The following is a 16599-nucleotide window of genomic DNA, read 5'->3' on the forward strand; positions in this document are numbered from 1 at the left end:
TCTGCCCATATTTGAATGACTTCCACCTCTGGTTGCCGCGATCTGACACTGGACAACATACTACATCGTTTCGGATGAAGTCATCTGATCCAGGAAAGCTAACGTGTTTTTCATCCTCCACTAGGGGATTCTGTTTATTTTCATGAAGTTATAAGTGAAAACGTAGCTTATAAGCAACACCTGTTTACATGTAACATTTATGTCAAAGACACATACTTAGCTATTGCACACTATATTTATTTGTATATATTTATTTTTACACAATATTTTATTTTTTATTTTTTTGCCGGCAGGCCAATCCGAGCTTAAAAGGTTAAACTACTGTCTTCTGCTTTTTCTGTTATGTGTTGAATATTCATTTTCTGTTTTATTGCATTGAACTGCTTTTAAACCAGAGTGAGTTGAGTGTAGACAGACAGTATTGTGATATCTCTTTAATATAAGATAAAAAATACCAAAATGTCATTTGTAGAATGGGGACAGTGAGACTGCAATCATTCAATGTTTTCTGAGCTCTCACCAACTGATGGCGCCACAGAGCTGCAAACGTAACATCACCTCTGAGTTTGGGATGTCATCCTCAAGTGATATGAAATATTGAACACAAGCGAAGAATTACTCTAACTTAGACGTTATTTGAAACAGTTTATTCATTCTTCATTAATGAAACATTACGACTACTAAAAAGAAAAACAATAATTTGTTTCAATTTTAGAAAAATCAGGTAGCCCTTTTAAATCTAAAACATATCGATACACAAAAACAATCCAGACAATTCTACCCAAAAAAAGAATCCATATTCTGCACTTGTCTGAATTTTCAGTCTAAAACCTTTAACATTACTACCACAGAACACATTCCAAATTTACACGAACATGACATTGCTACATGTTGTCTAGTCCTCAGTCCACATCTTAAGCACTTAACACTGTGACATGCAAATGTTTGACTCCGTCTGTGCTGTTTGAAATTTCATGATACTAGCCTGCCTCCTTCTCCACCCTTTTCAGTTAAATTACTTGGCTAAGTATGCTAATTTCACATTAACATTAAACAAAAAGACAAAAATGAGGCTCAAGTACTATTACAAAGATCAGCTTGTACTCACACAGTAGGTACATCAGTGCAATTTACCCCTGAATGACTTTGCTTTTGCCAATTAAAGCATGCAGCTCTATAAGACAGAAGACACAATTTAGTTCTATTGAATATTTTTATGGCTAAAAAAGATGTTTTAAAGATGACCTAAGTTACTAACTTCTTTAAGGATCTGCTGACAGATTTTCAACTCTTTTGAGTAATGTGAGAGACATGTACAAGTGCATAGATGAATCTCAGAGTTGCATTTGTGAGACAAGATGGAGATTATTCTGTGCACACTCTGTCTGGAATATGAATATTATGTCTTTTACCATTTTCTGCCATAGGAAATCATTCTGGGTGCGCATGGCTTCTTAATGCGGCATGCAAATTGACAAGTGCAGTTTTTGTAATGACAAAGTGATGACAAAGTTAACGTAGTGCAACCATCAATTTGCCAGATCAACCCAGATCTCATTGTAGACACTGAACTTCACTTAAGATTTTATGTATTCTTCATTTCTCAGATATGCTCCAGAGAGGAACAAGTTGATTGCTCTGTCATCCACTACCACACAGACTGCAGTCCACTACGGTAAAGGAGATATCCTCCTCTGCATCTTGTGTGTGTGTGGTCTTGTTTCAACACAAAATGTCTTCCCAGTTTTAGGGAAGCCCCAGAAGATCTCTTAGCTTTATCATTACTTCTCACAACTTCTAGAGTACCAGTGATTGTACATGCTTGCTGAAATCTGTACACCTTGTTAACCTGCCTGAGGAAGACTTTTTTTTGTGCCTCATTTCATAAATGCACCTATCTATATCTAGGAGGTAGGATGTTTGCCATGGTTACTGTACTTGATTTCTCAGGGCATCTGGTGAAGAAAGTATAATGTAGTTTTAGAAGGAGAATGTTGCTGCTATCTTGGCATATATGCTCAACAGCACAGGTTTATGAAGTGAAATGCTTTCGGTGGGTTCATAAGGCTAGAAAGTGTTATGTTATTGACTGGGCCTCTACAAACCCACTGTTGAGCATCTCTTACATCGCCTTGTTCATGAATACACCACAGGACAAAATGCAAAACAAGAGTGGTATGCGTGGAAAGACACCTAATCCACAGCTCATTAGACAAAATGCTGCTGCTTATTTTTTAAGGGTAGCTACTGGAAGAATATATTGTGGATGAAGACAAAGTTTTGTCATCTAAATTATCATCTAAAAAAAAATTTATAATTACAATTCATGTCTTTAGGATTTAAACTTTTAAGGAAACTTAAGGAAAAAAATACTGAGTGCACCTTTAAGCCTCAATGGGTCATAGTCCGCACTAATACATTTTCATTTGAAAACTTGTTGAGTTTGCTACATTTACTCCTCTTATCCACACGAGAACAGTATTTTGTCTCCACCAAAAATGGAGGCTTTCGAAAAACTGAAAACTGAGTTTTCAAAATTTAGCAGATTATTGTGGATGTGACCATAGGATTCATGTATGGTCCATGGATAGCTTGTCATAGATGGTCAAATGGAGTGGGAAAATGGTCAAATGTCTGTTCATGATAAGTCTAAAGTTTCACACAGGCTACTTATTGATAGAGATAAAGTTTATAAACATGTTACATTTTTTGCTGTTATTTCTTTGATCACATACTCTTTATTTATTACTTTAACATAGGAGAAGATCAGATCATATATCAAAAGTCAAATTTGAGCAACACTATAGATAATTTATTCATTTTTGATGAGAATAAAAACAAGGCTGTGTGTGAGAGATCAATTTTCAGTGTTTTGGAATGGATGTACTATTGTTTAAATTGGTGTTTATCGTTCAGCTGATGAAATATTGAAAAAAAAAAAAAAAAAAAGACCAAAAATTTTAGAAGGCAAAAAACTCGAAATTTGATGTGATCTAGGAACTTCATGCAGCTATATACAGTGCATGCCATTGAACAGACCGTAAGTCTATCCCTCACAGCCTCACTTTCATTCCCATCAAAAATTGTATATGTCGCTTCTCTGAATAAGGTCTATTAATTCACAAACTTTCACACACCATTATGTCTGAGCTCTAAGTGAACCTGCCAAGCTGTTTCCAAGCAACAGTTAAAAATGCACCTGCACCCACACAGTGTCTATTTAAAAATGAGACAGAGCTGGAAGCAGGGACGAATTACACTCTACTTGAGACAGATAAGCCAGTAACATCATACTTTCACCCTGACAAACTTTGGTAAGATGAAAGATTCCTTATCTGGTTCCAATTTGGGGATTTCAGTTTTCTGTTGGTTGGAGTAAGCTGGAAAAAGTGAAATCAGTAGTACTAATCCATCAGATTTATGCATCAGTTACAGAGGCCCCAAGGTGTTTGTATTCCAGCCATTTTGATTGACAGTTTGTCCTTATTCACCAAAGCTTCATCCTAGTAGTAAGTTGACTTTAAATCCTGATCTAAGACCAGTTTTGCCATTTTAAACCAAATAGTTCAGAAAATGATCAGACGAGCTGGTTCTAAATAAGCATAAGCAGTCAACTCCCACTACGAGGGGCAAATGGTTTCTTAGTCAAGGCAACATACTGTATCTATCAGTCACATGACATTACAGTGGTTCCTGTGCAGTGCCCCCTGTAGACGAATAGAGGTGTGGTTTGGACGGAGTCCTCGTGTCACAGCAATTCCCAGGAGCTCCTTAAAGAGCAGAAGTACATGCCAGTTATATTTGGCGGAGCACTCAACATAACCACACTTCCAGGTCTTCTTCACCAGTACAGACACAGCCCTCCGCTGGGTGAACCGTTGCCGCTGCAGGTCCCTCTTACTGCCCACCACCAGGATGGGCACCTCACTGCTGCTGCCCACTCTAATGGGGAGAGAGAGAGAAATAGAGAGAGAGAGAGGTTTAGTCTTATTATTTAGTTTATTCTATCTAAGCTTAGTTCATCTTCATTAATTATTCGTTCAATTTATATTATTACATCTACAGTAACATTTTACAATAAGGTTGTATTCGTTAGCATTAGTTCACTTCATACCATCAGTTAATATGAAGTAACATTGTACAATACATTTTCAGCCATTATTAATATTGGGTAATATTAATTTCAATATCCAAAATTAAAAGTTGTATATATTAACATTAGTTAATGCATTATGAACTAACAACAATTTTATTTTTTTATAAATTTACATTAAGATTAATAAAGGCTGTAAAAATAATTGTTCATTATGGTAGCTAATAAGTTTACTAATGTTAATGAATAGAACCTTATGGTAAAAGTTTTACCACATATTTATTCCCTTTTGTTTACATTTTTGAAAGGCTACTTTCTTAGTTTATTCTGCATTTTTACTGTATTTTATTTTGTTTTAACATTTTATTTTGCACTACAGACATTTCATTGTATTTGTTAATATTACTTTCCACTAATGTTATTTTACTTTATTTTACTTTCCACCTTTGTTAATTCCACATAGCTACAGGTATGCTGAAAATGCATTGGCAATATAAATGTGCAGTTTTTGTAAAAATAACAACAACAACAACAAAAACACTAAAACTGAAATTCAGAGAGGGAGAGATGGACAGGGCACAGATGGTTGAAATGAAAGAAACAATAGATGAGGAGAGCAATAGAAAAAGTGGTTTAAGAGGCATTTAGCAAGTAAAACAAACTAACTGCAAGGGAATCAATCCATTTCTTATATGGTATTTATTGGACATGACATTTGTTGGACATGGCATGCTTCTCTGTGATTGGTTTTATTTTTTCAAGCATCCCTTGCTGGAATGTCATACTAAAAACATTTACTGAAGATATTGTTGACTTTTGTATGAGAATTACTTGTTATGTTCCTCATTTGTAAGTCGCTTTGGATAAAAGCATCTTGTAAATGACTAAATGTAAATGTAAATGTAAAACCTTATTTAAAGGTTCACCAGTATCACCTTTTCATGATTTATAAATAGAAACACAAATTTAGCCGCATCCCACTGCGTAGCACAATGAAGAAATATGGAATTTTGGTCACAAAAATGGCGGCGCGGTTATACTGTACAGTGATGTCACATGAAACAGGTCAATATAAACAAGGACACTACGACAATGCTCAGCTCCTTGTCAGCCTCTACCTAGGCAATGAGCTCATAATGTGTGCTGGAGCATTCATGATGTGCTGTCCTGCTGTCCTTTCAGTGCTTGACTGTGCTTGAAGGTCACATACATATAATGAAGAATGAAGGCGTTTCAGTGTCTAGGGGGCTTTACAGCCACATAAGTGTGTGTGTGTGTGTGTGTGTGTTTTGCTGAAGGGAAAAAAAAATTAAATTAATTTAATTGCTATTCCACTGGAGCTAAAATGAAATAGCAAGCTTTCACTTTTGTCAGTAATGGTACTGTCCATATAAATTTAATTGGATATCTAGAATAAATAATTGGTCAATTAATAAAGGCTTTAAGTATGCTTTCATAATAGCAAATTACATTGAGCTCCATGTGTACACTCAGAGCAGTTGGTATTTCTCACAGTATTACCCTCAAATTATGTATTATAAATATTTAATAAATTAAATTTGGATATGTTAATTTAATTGAGAACCTACTTAATGTAGCTCATTTTTAATAGTTAAAGGAATAGTTCACCCTAAAATTAAAATTCGCTGATAATTTACTCACCCTCAGGCCATCCAAGATGTATCTGAGCTTCTTTCTTCATCAAAACAGAATTTAAGACTTTTAGGATTTCATTTCAGGCCTCCTCCTCTAAACAATGCAAGTGAATGTCCTCCATTTTTTGACGGTCCAAAATGCATATTTAGGGTGCATCAAAATAATCCACACGACTCCAGTCGACAAATAAAGTTCTTCTGAACGCAAACGGTTGATTATTTTTAGAAACAAAACAATACTTATATACTTTTTAACTACAAACGTTTTTACTACATCTCTGCGACATGCGCTCATGAGAGGGATGACGTAAGCTCGTTGGTAAGGTCACGCGTCACGTGGAGGAGGAGTCAGGAAGACTCATTGTTTACATTGTTTTTTTTTTTTTTATTATTATTTGGACATGATTTTTTTAATTTTATTTTATACTGTTTTTAAATAGTTTTGGACTGTTTTGGTTTGTGAACGGCACAAGTTTCTCTTGTAAACAATGACGCGCTTCCTGACTCCTCCTCCACGTGATGCGTGACCTTACCAATGAGCTTACGTCATCCCTCTCATGCGCGCATGTCACAGAGATGTACAGAAGCGAACATTTGTAGTTAAAAGTATATAAGTATTGTTTTGTTTCTAAAAATAATCAGTCGTTTGCATTCAGAAGAACTTTATTTGTAGACTGGAGTCGTGTGGATTATTTTGATGCACCCTAAATATGCATTTTGGACAGTCAAAAAATGGAGGACATTCACTTGCATTGTTTAGAGGAGGTGGCCTGAAATGAAATCCTAAAAGTCTTAAATTCTGTTTTAATGAAGAAAGAAACTCAGATACATCTTGGATGGCCTGATGGTGAGTAAATTATCAGCAAATTTTCATTTTTGGGTGAACTATTCCTTTAAAAGAATGCTTTTTTCTATTACTTTAAGATCTGCTTATTGTAAGTCTTGAGGATTTACACCATTGTGTGCATGTGTGTGTATATGTTTGGGGATAGAAAGGAATGTGTATGGTGAAGTGTGTCTGTGTGTTATCAGCACAAAAGCAGAATCTCGCAGAAGTGAATAATCATTCAAACAGACTCATAGCAATATGCTCCATTAGCCTATACCAATTCCTCATGCCTGTGTTATGTTTTACACAGATTTATCCCCCTTCATACAGTTTATCTATGCTTTAAAATATGACTCCCCCACTGCCACAGGCTATCTCTCAAACCTTTAAAGTCCATATTTAGTCCCAATACTTTTTTTTTTTTTTTTTGTGAAATGCTTCCTGGCACAATCTTCAAGATTTTCTCAGTACATATTCATATATATTAAACGGATTGTTCATTCATGAATGAAAATTCTGCCACTATTTACTCACCCTCATGTTGTTCCGTAAGACTTTCTTCCTTCCATGGAACACAAAAGGAGATGTTAGACAGGATGTTAGCCTCAGTCACCATTCACTTTCATTGCATCTTTTTTGCATACAATGAAAGTAAATGGTGGCTGAGGCTAACAGTCAATAACATTCTGCCTACAATATCCTTTTGTGTTCCACAGAAGAAAGAATTTTTATTTTGGGGTCAACCAACCCTTTAAAAGTATTTATAAGGGCTGTTTTTGTTCAAAGAACTGCACTAAGAAAAGGCACTAAGGCTGAAATATATTCAAAGCACATGCAGTAAGAGCGTGAACAGCATTTATAAAACAGAGGCGTGGTATTATGGCTGTGATAAAGGGTTAAGGGTGGAGACTGCAGACCTTTGCTGTCATTCAGTCAGTGAACATCAGACCTTTATGCATATACATGAAGCCACACTACATCTATGATGACAAGACCAGCATATGTGAAAAGATTTCTCACTGGCATCTATTATTCCTTATCAACTGAACGATGACAGTGTTTCTGCTCTGTAGCTGTCACTCATCCATATTCTCAAATGTCATCTCATTATTCCAGCATCAGCCAGGCAATCAAGGGCCGACTGTTATTAAGAACATCAAAACCAATCAGTAGTTTGTCACAGCAGCTGATAAAATCACATTAATCAACACAGATGTGTGTTTTAGTTAAACATATGTTTCAGTGATCCCATTCTGAACAATACTAAAAGAACATAACATAACAGGATGATTGTTCTCTACTGTTCTCTGAGGTGGCTCATTTCAGGTTCTGAATGAAATCTACCACACCTGTTTTCCATGATTTGCTGTCGGATCATCTTGACATACTCAAAGCTCTCCACACAGCAGATGTCATAGACCAGAATGTAGGCGTTTGCACTGCGGACTCCTCTACACCGTGCATCCAGCCACTCCTGATAGAAACAAACAGATAGATAAAAAAAAAAAAATGTTTTTCAAACAGAAGAATGCAACAGATAAGCACTCCATTTTTGATAGGAGATCAATGTGTTACTTGTATATATTGAAAATATTTATGCAAATAACTTCCTTTTACAGCATTTTACAGCATTCAGTTTTGGTTGTCGAAGTACAACATCTTAAAACCTAAGATAAAACATGTCATATAACCAATACATGATGTGCAATTTATATATCTGGAGAAAAAAAAATCAGATGAGTCTGGGACTTTGAGAAAGAAATAATTTCGTTTCAAATATGTCTTAATTTTATACAACCAAAATAAAATGCTGAGGAAATGTTGTGAAAAAACCTATAGATTTTCATTAAAGGAATATTATGTGTTCAATGCAAGTCAAGCTCAATCAACAGCATTTGTGGCATATGTTGATTACCACAAAAAATATTTCGACTCGTCCCTTGCTTTTTTTTAAAAAAAAAAAAAGCAAACATTGTGGTTACAGTAAGGCACTTACAATGGAAGTGAATGGGGCCAGTCCATAAACACAAAAAATACATAATGTTTCAAAAGTGTAGCCACAAGACATAAACATTTTACATTTTGAAATTATTTTAGTGTGATAAAATCACTTACTTTATCTGTGTAAAATTATATTCAATCTAACAACTTCACTGCCATGACAATGAAACCCTGTAATCCTGGTATTTAATATACTGTAAATGTATACAGATAAGGTTAGTTAGTGATTTCGTCACACTAAAATCATGTTAACACGTATAATGTTTACATTTTGTAGCTAAACTTTTGAAAATATATGTATTTTAGCATTTATGGATTGGCCCCATGCACCCTTAAACACATGCCTCGGGTCTTTAGTGACCCAGGAACTCATTCCACCCCCTGTACCTCATCCATTTTGTGGAGATGTGCCCACACCTCTTTAGTATTCCTCAATCTATCTCTTATAAATATTGCAACAACAAAAAACAAAAACAAAAAAAACGGCAAAATTGCAACAAAAATTTTTTAATAATAATTTTAACATTATCTGATGATAGATATGTGCCGGGTCTCTAAAGACCTGAATATGTAAGAGTATTTAGTAAAATTCACATCCATTTAAGGGTGAATTGCATGGGAATATCACCAAACACTCTTACATATTCGGGTCTTTAGAAACACGGCACATATATCTATAAAAATGGATCTACAAAATGCCCAGATAGTGTAACATTTTCCAAATATTTTCAAGACGATTAGAAAATAATAAGATAAAATATATTATGATATATTTTGATGTTTATATATATATATATATATATATATATATATATATATATATATATATATTTATATCATAGAGATAATGCAACAAATCAGGACAAATCTAGAACAGGATTCATTACTTACACACTGAAATTCAAACTGTCAAACACATACTGAGCTACATATAAGCTACTCATTAGCTACACATAAGTATTTTCCCAGGCTCTTATCTAATGTCCCTATACATTTTTGGTACGTAAACTATTATAAAAATGTTGTCGTTTTGTTTTTGGCGTTACACTATTTATAAGAGAAAGACTGAGGAATACTAAATATATGTGGGCACAACTCCAAAAAGTGGATGGGGTACAGGGGGTGAAATGAGGTCCCAGGTCTTTAAAGACCCGATGTATGTGTTAAGGGTTATATAAACAAAGGACGAGTCAAAATTGCTTTTTGTGGTAATCAACATTGTGCCACAAATGCTGTTAATTGAGCTTCACTTGTACTGAACCTGGAACATTCCTAGTATCCTCAAAAGATAATCATAGCATAATTTTATGACAAAAACAAAATCAGACTGTGGCAGGGCGGAGGGAGGGATAAAGGCGACCGTTGACGGCAGTGTGACAGAGAGAGAGTTACGGGCTGTCGTGCTTGACGAACACTCTCTCTCCCTCTGATGCTTCGGCGTGCCTTTTAAGCCTCCCTCCGCCATCACTATCATGAGAGACAGGTGACAGAAATAATTATGGGCCAGGTGACGAGCCTTACCGCTCTCCCTCTCCCGCAGACTGACACATGACCACGCCCCCCATGCCACACCGACCAAACTGCAAAGCCTCATATAGGCTTTTTTTTTTTTTTACTTCAATTAATGGCCCACTAGTTGTCTGGTGGTAGTCATGAAAAAGGCTCATAACTGAATGAGATTTTGATTGCAGACATAAATAATTAACAGCCAAGATAATAGCTCAAATATTTTTTATGAATGTCAAATCTGATCCACTTTGTTTCTAATGCCAGCACTCTACTCCAGCCAAAGCAATGAGAGCACAACATGCAAAGAACAAGGTGTATCTCTCAGGCGTGTGTGTGTGTGTGTCCATTATCATTTGTATTCTGGTACATTATAGTGACTCTTGTTAGCTCAATAGAGTGGGAAGAATATAAGGTAGCGGCTAATGAATAGTAATGATCTACCTACAGTAATTACATGACACAGCTGAATGGGGGACAGCCGAATGAGGCAGGGAGCAAATTGCTTCAGCCATGACACGCTGACCTCATCGCCTCTCTCCCTCCTTCCCTTCCCCTCCTCTCTCCTCAGCAGAGTTTTTATGTTATGAACTGAATATCAATTCCAATATCCATTTTACACCATGTATCAAATTTGATATATCATATTGTACTGGGTGACTGTGATTTCACCAAGTAGTACTGTATGTGCTCCTGAATCTTCTTTCAAAAAATTCCAAATAATTTAAGTGAAACAAAAGTCCAACGAAATGAACAAAACAAGTTCTAGCTCTGTCCCTAAACCCAACCCTTACCATTAACCACCCCTAAAATCAGAGGGTAATTATACTGTAGATTGATAGGAATGTTCTTCGAGCCCCAATCCTGCCAAAGCCTAGCCTTACCCTTACCTTGACCCTAAACTTACCCAAAAACCTGGTTTATTGGAATGTTGTTCAGGATGAACAAAATGTTAATGTTCAACTTGGCGAAATCACAGTCACGCACGTCATACTGTGAGATACAGATACAATATAATCTTATTTTATAAATGATACAGGTTTAATGAGATCCTGTCAGACCAGAGCCCATTCTTTTGTACTACATTCATAGCCATTAACCGGATTGAGTTTACTGTATATGTGGTGTTTGTGTGATTCTGTCCCTTGAGATTCCAAAAGATCCTATTTAATTGTCATATTGATTGTAGTGTTTGTGTATGGGTTGGGCTGAAGAGAAAGAGGGGGAAATCAAATTAAAGTAATTCGTCACAAGCTGATCTTTCTTGTAAAGAAAATCAATGTCAACTGTAGCAAAGACAGTGGTTGCACATTCATCTTGACAGGGAAATAATTACTTTTGTCCTCTAGTGGTACTAGAAAAGCTGCGTCCTGTTAATATTTCACACTTAGTAATGACCACTCTGATGAGTTGTACTGAGATTCACCCATACTACAAACAGAGTAATAATGAAAGCAATCAGACATGCACGTAAACACACTGGACTGTTTTTATCATTACAGAATGTATTATCAACATAACAAATTGAGTAAAAAGTTGAACTGAAAATGAACAAGAATTTCAGTATTTTGTAGTAATTGTTATATACCCTTTTTGTTTTAGTGGCAGCATGCACCCGAGTTGGTTTGGACTCCACAAGTTTGTGCAAAACCTAATGATCGAAGTTATTTCAGCATTATTTTAAATGTTCCAAAGTGCATCTTGTGTTCTTCAGTGGAAGCAAGGAAATCTGAGGTTTCATCTGTTTTGAGTCGAAATGGTCAATGTCACAAATTTTATTAGTGACTTAGAATTAGTATGGACTCTTAAAATTGTTTCTTATTCATCATATCAAAATATGCATCAGAATTCTATTCTACTTTCAGTTAAGATTTTCAGTCTAAGATTTTCAGTGTGGACTTATCTGAACTCCACTGTATATTTGAGCTGATTTGAGGTATTTCTACTGCAATTTCATTCAGCTCATGGCTGATAATCTATGAAACCCAAAAACAAAAAAACAAAAAACAAAACAAAAAAATACAAATAAAAGAAATAAAGGACGGGGAGAAAGTGTGTATGTGTCTGTGAGTTTAAACTGATCCTCAGCTACTGAATAAGAAGCCTTTATCCCCTCTTACTTTTTTGCTCTTTTGCTTTTTTCCTTCCTTATCAATTTTCCTCAAAAGCAGATGCCTTCCCTGCTGTCTCCACATGGAAATATGATGGTTCTCAGAACCACAAACTCAAATTCTATGAGATTTTATGGAGTAGCCCACAGATCATTGGTAGATTGAAGCAATTATCTACCATGGTTTTGGGTTAACTTTGGCCCTAGAGTGCAAGACACATTCACCAAATTTAAACATGAGCCTCAAAGCTTTCAATATCAGCTACAGAGTACTGTTCTTACATAAACACGCCCTCAATGTGCATCTGGTAGTGCATCTGAAACTGTGGGATGGCAGTTTCAGATGCACCGCCATCCCTGAGAAAGCTAAAAATAGAAGCTTCTCTCTCTTTCCTTGTCAACCCAGTGCTATTCTTCCCAGTGAGTGGAGTCGAGAGAGGACACATTCAAATTCACTTTCATCATAATTCAGTATTCTTCTCCAAGCAAGGAACTTATCCACATAAAACAAAAGGTCTGTCGAACATTGGAAGACGTCCAGCAGAAATCACTGAATAGGAAACTGTATTGCTCAGAGCTTCCAAGTGATTTCACAAATAAATGTGATCTGATCTGTGTGTGTGTGTTTGATTTTGTCCTGGATGGACAGCTTGGACAGACAGAGCATGTTACTACTGTACTAGGCTAAAATATGAGTGGATAGCAGTGCCGAATTCTCAGGGCCAGCAAAGCCTTCTCTGCTGGCCTAATATGCCAAATAAATAAATATTTTTCATCCTTTCATTCTCGATCACCTTTTTGCCAGTGTATTTTTAATCGCTTTCCACTCTTAATTAATCTACAAACAAATAGAGAAAAACGAAAAGTTTATCCAGTCAGAATTTATTCCTTGATGCTTACAAGCGAAGCGTGACAACTGTTAACCAAATCACATGCCCGAAGCAGCACGTGAGTTTGAGCTCCACCCCCTCAGGCCTTCAGAATTTCTACAGAATCCCTCAACAGTGCAAATGAATGGGCAACTAAAGTCAGATTGTCAGATTCATCAGCCAATCAGGTTTATTTGTTCTTGGTGGGTGTGATCTTTAGGATATGTTCCGGTCGAGGCCTTCTAGCTGGCCTTGAGTGATGCAATCACGCTTTAAGTGATGTAATTTGAAAGCGAGCGCCAGATCTTGCTGAGGAGTCGACTGTCATTACTGTCACTATTGCCGTTGAGAAAGAGATCCTTATGGATTTACAAACCTGAGATGTTCTGCATGACCGTGTGATTGCTTAATTTATTAATCATGAAAGGAGGACTGATTTTCATTTCAAGCAAATTGGTAAGTGCTTTTTACATTGTTATAGCAACATCAGGAGTTTTCTAAGTGTAAATTAGGTTGCTGGAGCATTCAGTGTCAGATCAAGTTTTGAAAAGTAGTGCAGTGTTCCATTCAACTCTGAAAGTCGGATTTTACAACTTCCAACTAGGAAAAGTGCAATGGAATGCATCTTGAAGTCAGAATTACAACTTGTAGGCTCATGCAGAAATTCTCTCAACTGCCGAGATGCAGGTGCATGATGTCACACAAACATGTCGACACTCAGGGAGACATACAAAGTACGTGATAAACATTCACTTTATTAAGTAATATCGATAAATGAGTTTGTTTCCACATTACATGATATTAAAACTTGTTTAATAAACGCCTGCAGAAACAGGTGTATAAAACACGGTAAATTATAATCTCTTTCGATAATTGTACACCTGAAGCACAAATGCTAGCGCTGCAGCATTATTTATCAGTTGGGTTGCTAGGAGACATCTCTAATGAGAGTCAAACCCCTGCTAAACTAACGGGAGCGTTGCAGTTCTGAATATCGGGGAATGGAATGCATTTATGGTCGGAGATATAAAGTAGGAATATCCCTCATCCAACTTGAATGGAACGCAGCATAACCGTGTACCCTGACGAAACTAAATTTTTTGCAAGCAATATTTAAATCGCAAATATTATTAGATAGATTTTTCCAGGTATTATAGACCTCCTTGGTAGATTCATATGAAAAATTATGATTTGTGAATGTTTGTTCGGGAGACGTTCATTTCACAAAACAGTCATGCTGCAGTTAAAATTAGGGTTGCTTGAGCATTAAGTGTCGTTTCAAGTTCTGGCTTTCTTGCGTGGACGAGTTTTTAAAATGTCAATTGGTATTACTAGTTAGCTGTGACATAATGTATGATGCCCAAAGGCATAGGGTGTCTTAATCATTGTGAAACTGTGTTTTCTTAATGGCATGAATCACACTGAAGATCTAGACTTTTAATAGTAATAGTAACTATAATGAATCAATGAGTATGAAAAAACGTTTTATTGTTTTTCTAATCAAACACGTAATTTGTCTTTTTTTCATCTGATATTTTTGAATGATCTCTTAGCCTCCTGTTTATTCAAAATGACTAGAGGCATAATGGAACCATACTTATAGCATTATAGCATAACATTCATTAATCTACAAAGCAATCAGTTTAGATAATAATCAGTGGCAGGTTAAAGATGTGCCAAATGTGGATAGAGAGACAAAGATCGAGAAAAGCAGGACTATGACAAATACTTTATGTCTCAGTTAAATCACTGGATGGCAGGGAACTAAACTGTTTCTTTATTATGCATCTTTATTTCTGGCTCAGTCCCTGGTGATTGATGGTATATTTACAGAATTATATCTCTTGATTTTATGCAGAGGGGTACAATTAGATTGATTATAGGTATTGTTTTTTTAATACTCACTGACACTGTGATTTATGATTATGCATCATTAATTAGAGATAACTCTTTTTAAGCAGTGTCCTTGAAACAGTTCTGAATTGTATTTGTTTTAAAAGGAGATTAATAAAATTAAAGGAGATCAATTAAATGCAATCTAGTCTCATAAAATGAATGGTACTATAACTAAATCTTTGCAAACTAAGTATTACGTGCCGCGGTTTATGTTTCGCATCACTTTCCTGGTGAAATTAAAGGTGTTGTAAGCAATTTTTTCATGGAAAGGTATGCAAAAAAATGACCTACTCCCTGAAAGATATTAATCAAATAAGTGTCGTGAGATATCTCACCTGTATCTGTGGCAGCTTTAGACACTGTAAACAGCAAACAATGTCAATAATTTTGTGCTTTCTCATAGTATTGTGGTTGCAGCGAATTATTGAGGCTTAATGCCACTTTTATGCTATGTTGTTCATTACAGTTGTCACATGAGGGCACTATACTGCTGCTGTTGTTTTTGACAAACGCTTCTGCTCAGTGTCCATATCAATAAAGCTCATTTGGTATCTTTGGAGTGCAGGGTTTTGGAAAAAGGGGGCGTGGCTAATCCAACAGCTCAGTCCAGTAGTTTGTATGTTAATGTAATCTTGTACAGAAGAGGTAAACGTATTTGGCTTACTATCCGTATACTGGAGGGCTCGGAGCTCAAGACTCGACTTGAGTTCTGATTACCCCCCAAAAAGGTGTTAAGGTGAAAGATCAGTACCAGGACAATGGCAGGAAATATTTAGGACAGCAAGCCAGCAACAATTCTATATGGTAAATTAGCTTTGCGGATACTTCTGAAAATGTGTTCTATTTAGAGGGAGCACTTTACACGTTTCTTTGAAGGTGCGTTTACGATGGCTGGTCGAGAGGGGCTACACAGCGATTCAAACGGGGGACCTCCACTCAGCATAGAAGTGGATGCGCTCATGGCATTCGAACGCGGAAGGTGAGAAAGAGAGTTAGCTCACACTGTGTTCGAAAGGGAGGGCTTACGCTGTGTTCGAATGGGAGACTGCTCTAAAGAGAGAGTGGTTTAGAGCACGGCATTCAAATGGGCAAGCCCAGCATGCATTCGAACGGGGGTCCACTCTGCGTCTGAAACGGAAAAGCCCATCCATCACCTCGAAAGGGAGAACCCGTGATAAGAAGACGTGGATGAGCTTGCGCAGCATTTGATCAAAAGGGGCTACAATGCGATTCGAACAGGAGACCTCCACTAAGCATAGAAGTGGATGAGCTCACGGCATTCAAACAAAGAAAGTGAGAACGGGAGTCGGCTCGCACTGCGTTCGAACGGGAGGGCTCACGCAGCGATTTGAACTGGAGACTGTTCTAAAGAGAGAGTTTTTTGGCTCGCAGTATTCGAACAGGTGAGCCCAGCATGCATCTGAACGCGGGTCCACTCTACATCTGAACAGAAAAGCCCACTCAGCGCTTCGAAAGGGAGAGCTCACTATACATGTGAACATGGGTGGGCTCACGCAGCATTCGAAAGGAGGGGCTCTTACTGTGATTCGAATGGGAGGACTCTGGTTAAAATATATATATTTGAAACGATTGGATCTGATGTAGCTGTGATATGCGTCTGAAGACCAGTGACCAAGAGA

General features: G+C 36.7%; 1 protein-coding gene across 1 annotated transcript in view; it reads right to left on the reverse strand.

Annotated features, from left to right (window-relative positions):
* Nucleotides 1-658: 658 nt before the first annotated feature.
* Nucleotides 659-16599, reverse strand: part of LOC127424721 (ras-like protein family member 10B) — a 37896-nt gene continuing 21955 nt past the window's right edge. The window contains exons 2-3 of the mRNA XM_051670143.1: nt 7927-8051; nt 659-3942 (exon numbers count right to left, since the gene is read on the reverse strand). Coding sequence (XP_051526103.1) covers nt 3672-3942; nt 7927-8051 — 396 coding nt within the window. The 3' untranslated portion in view covers nt 659-3671. The remainder of the gene's footprint in view (nt 3943-7926; nt 8052-16599) is intronic.

The sequence above is a fragment of the Myxocyprinus asiaticus genome, chromosome 3 (genome assembly GCF_019703515.2).
Source record: "Myxocyprinus asiaticus isolate MX2 ecotype Aquarium Trade chromosome 3, UBuf_Myxa_2, whole genome shotgun sequence".
In the NCBI taxonomy this organism is placed as follows: Eukaryota; Metazoa; Chordata; class Actinopteri; order Cypriniformes; family Catostomidae; genus Myxocyprinus; species Myxocyprinus asiaticus.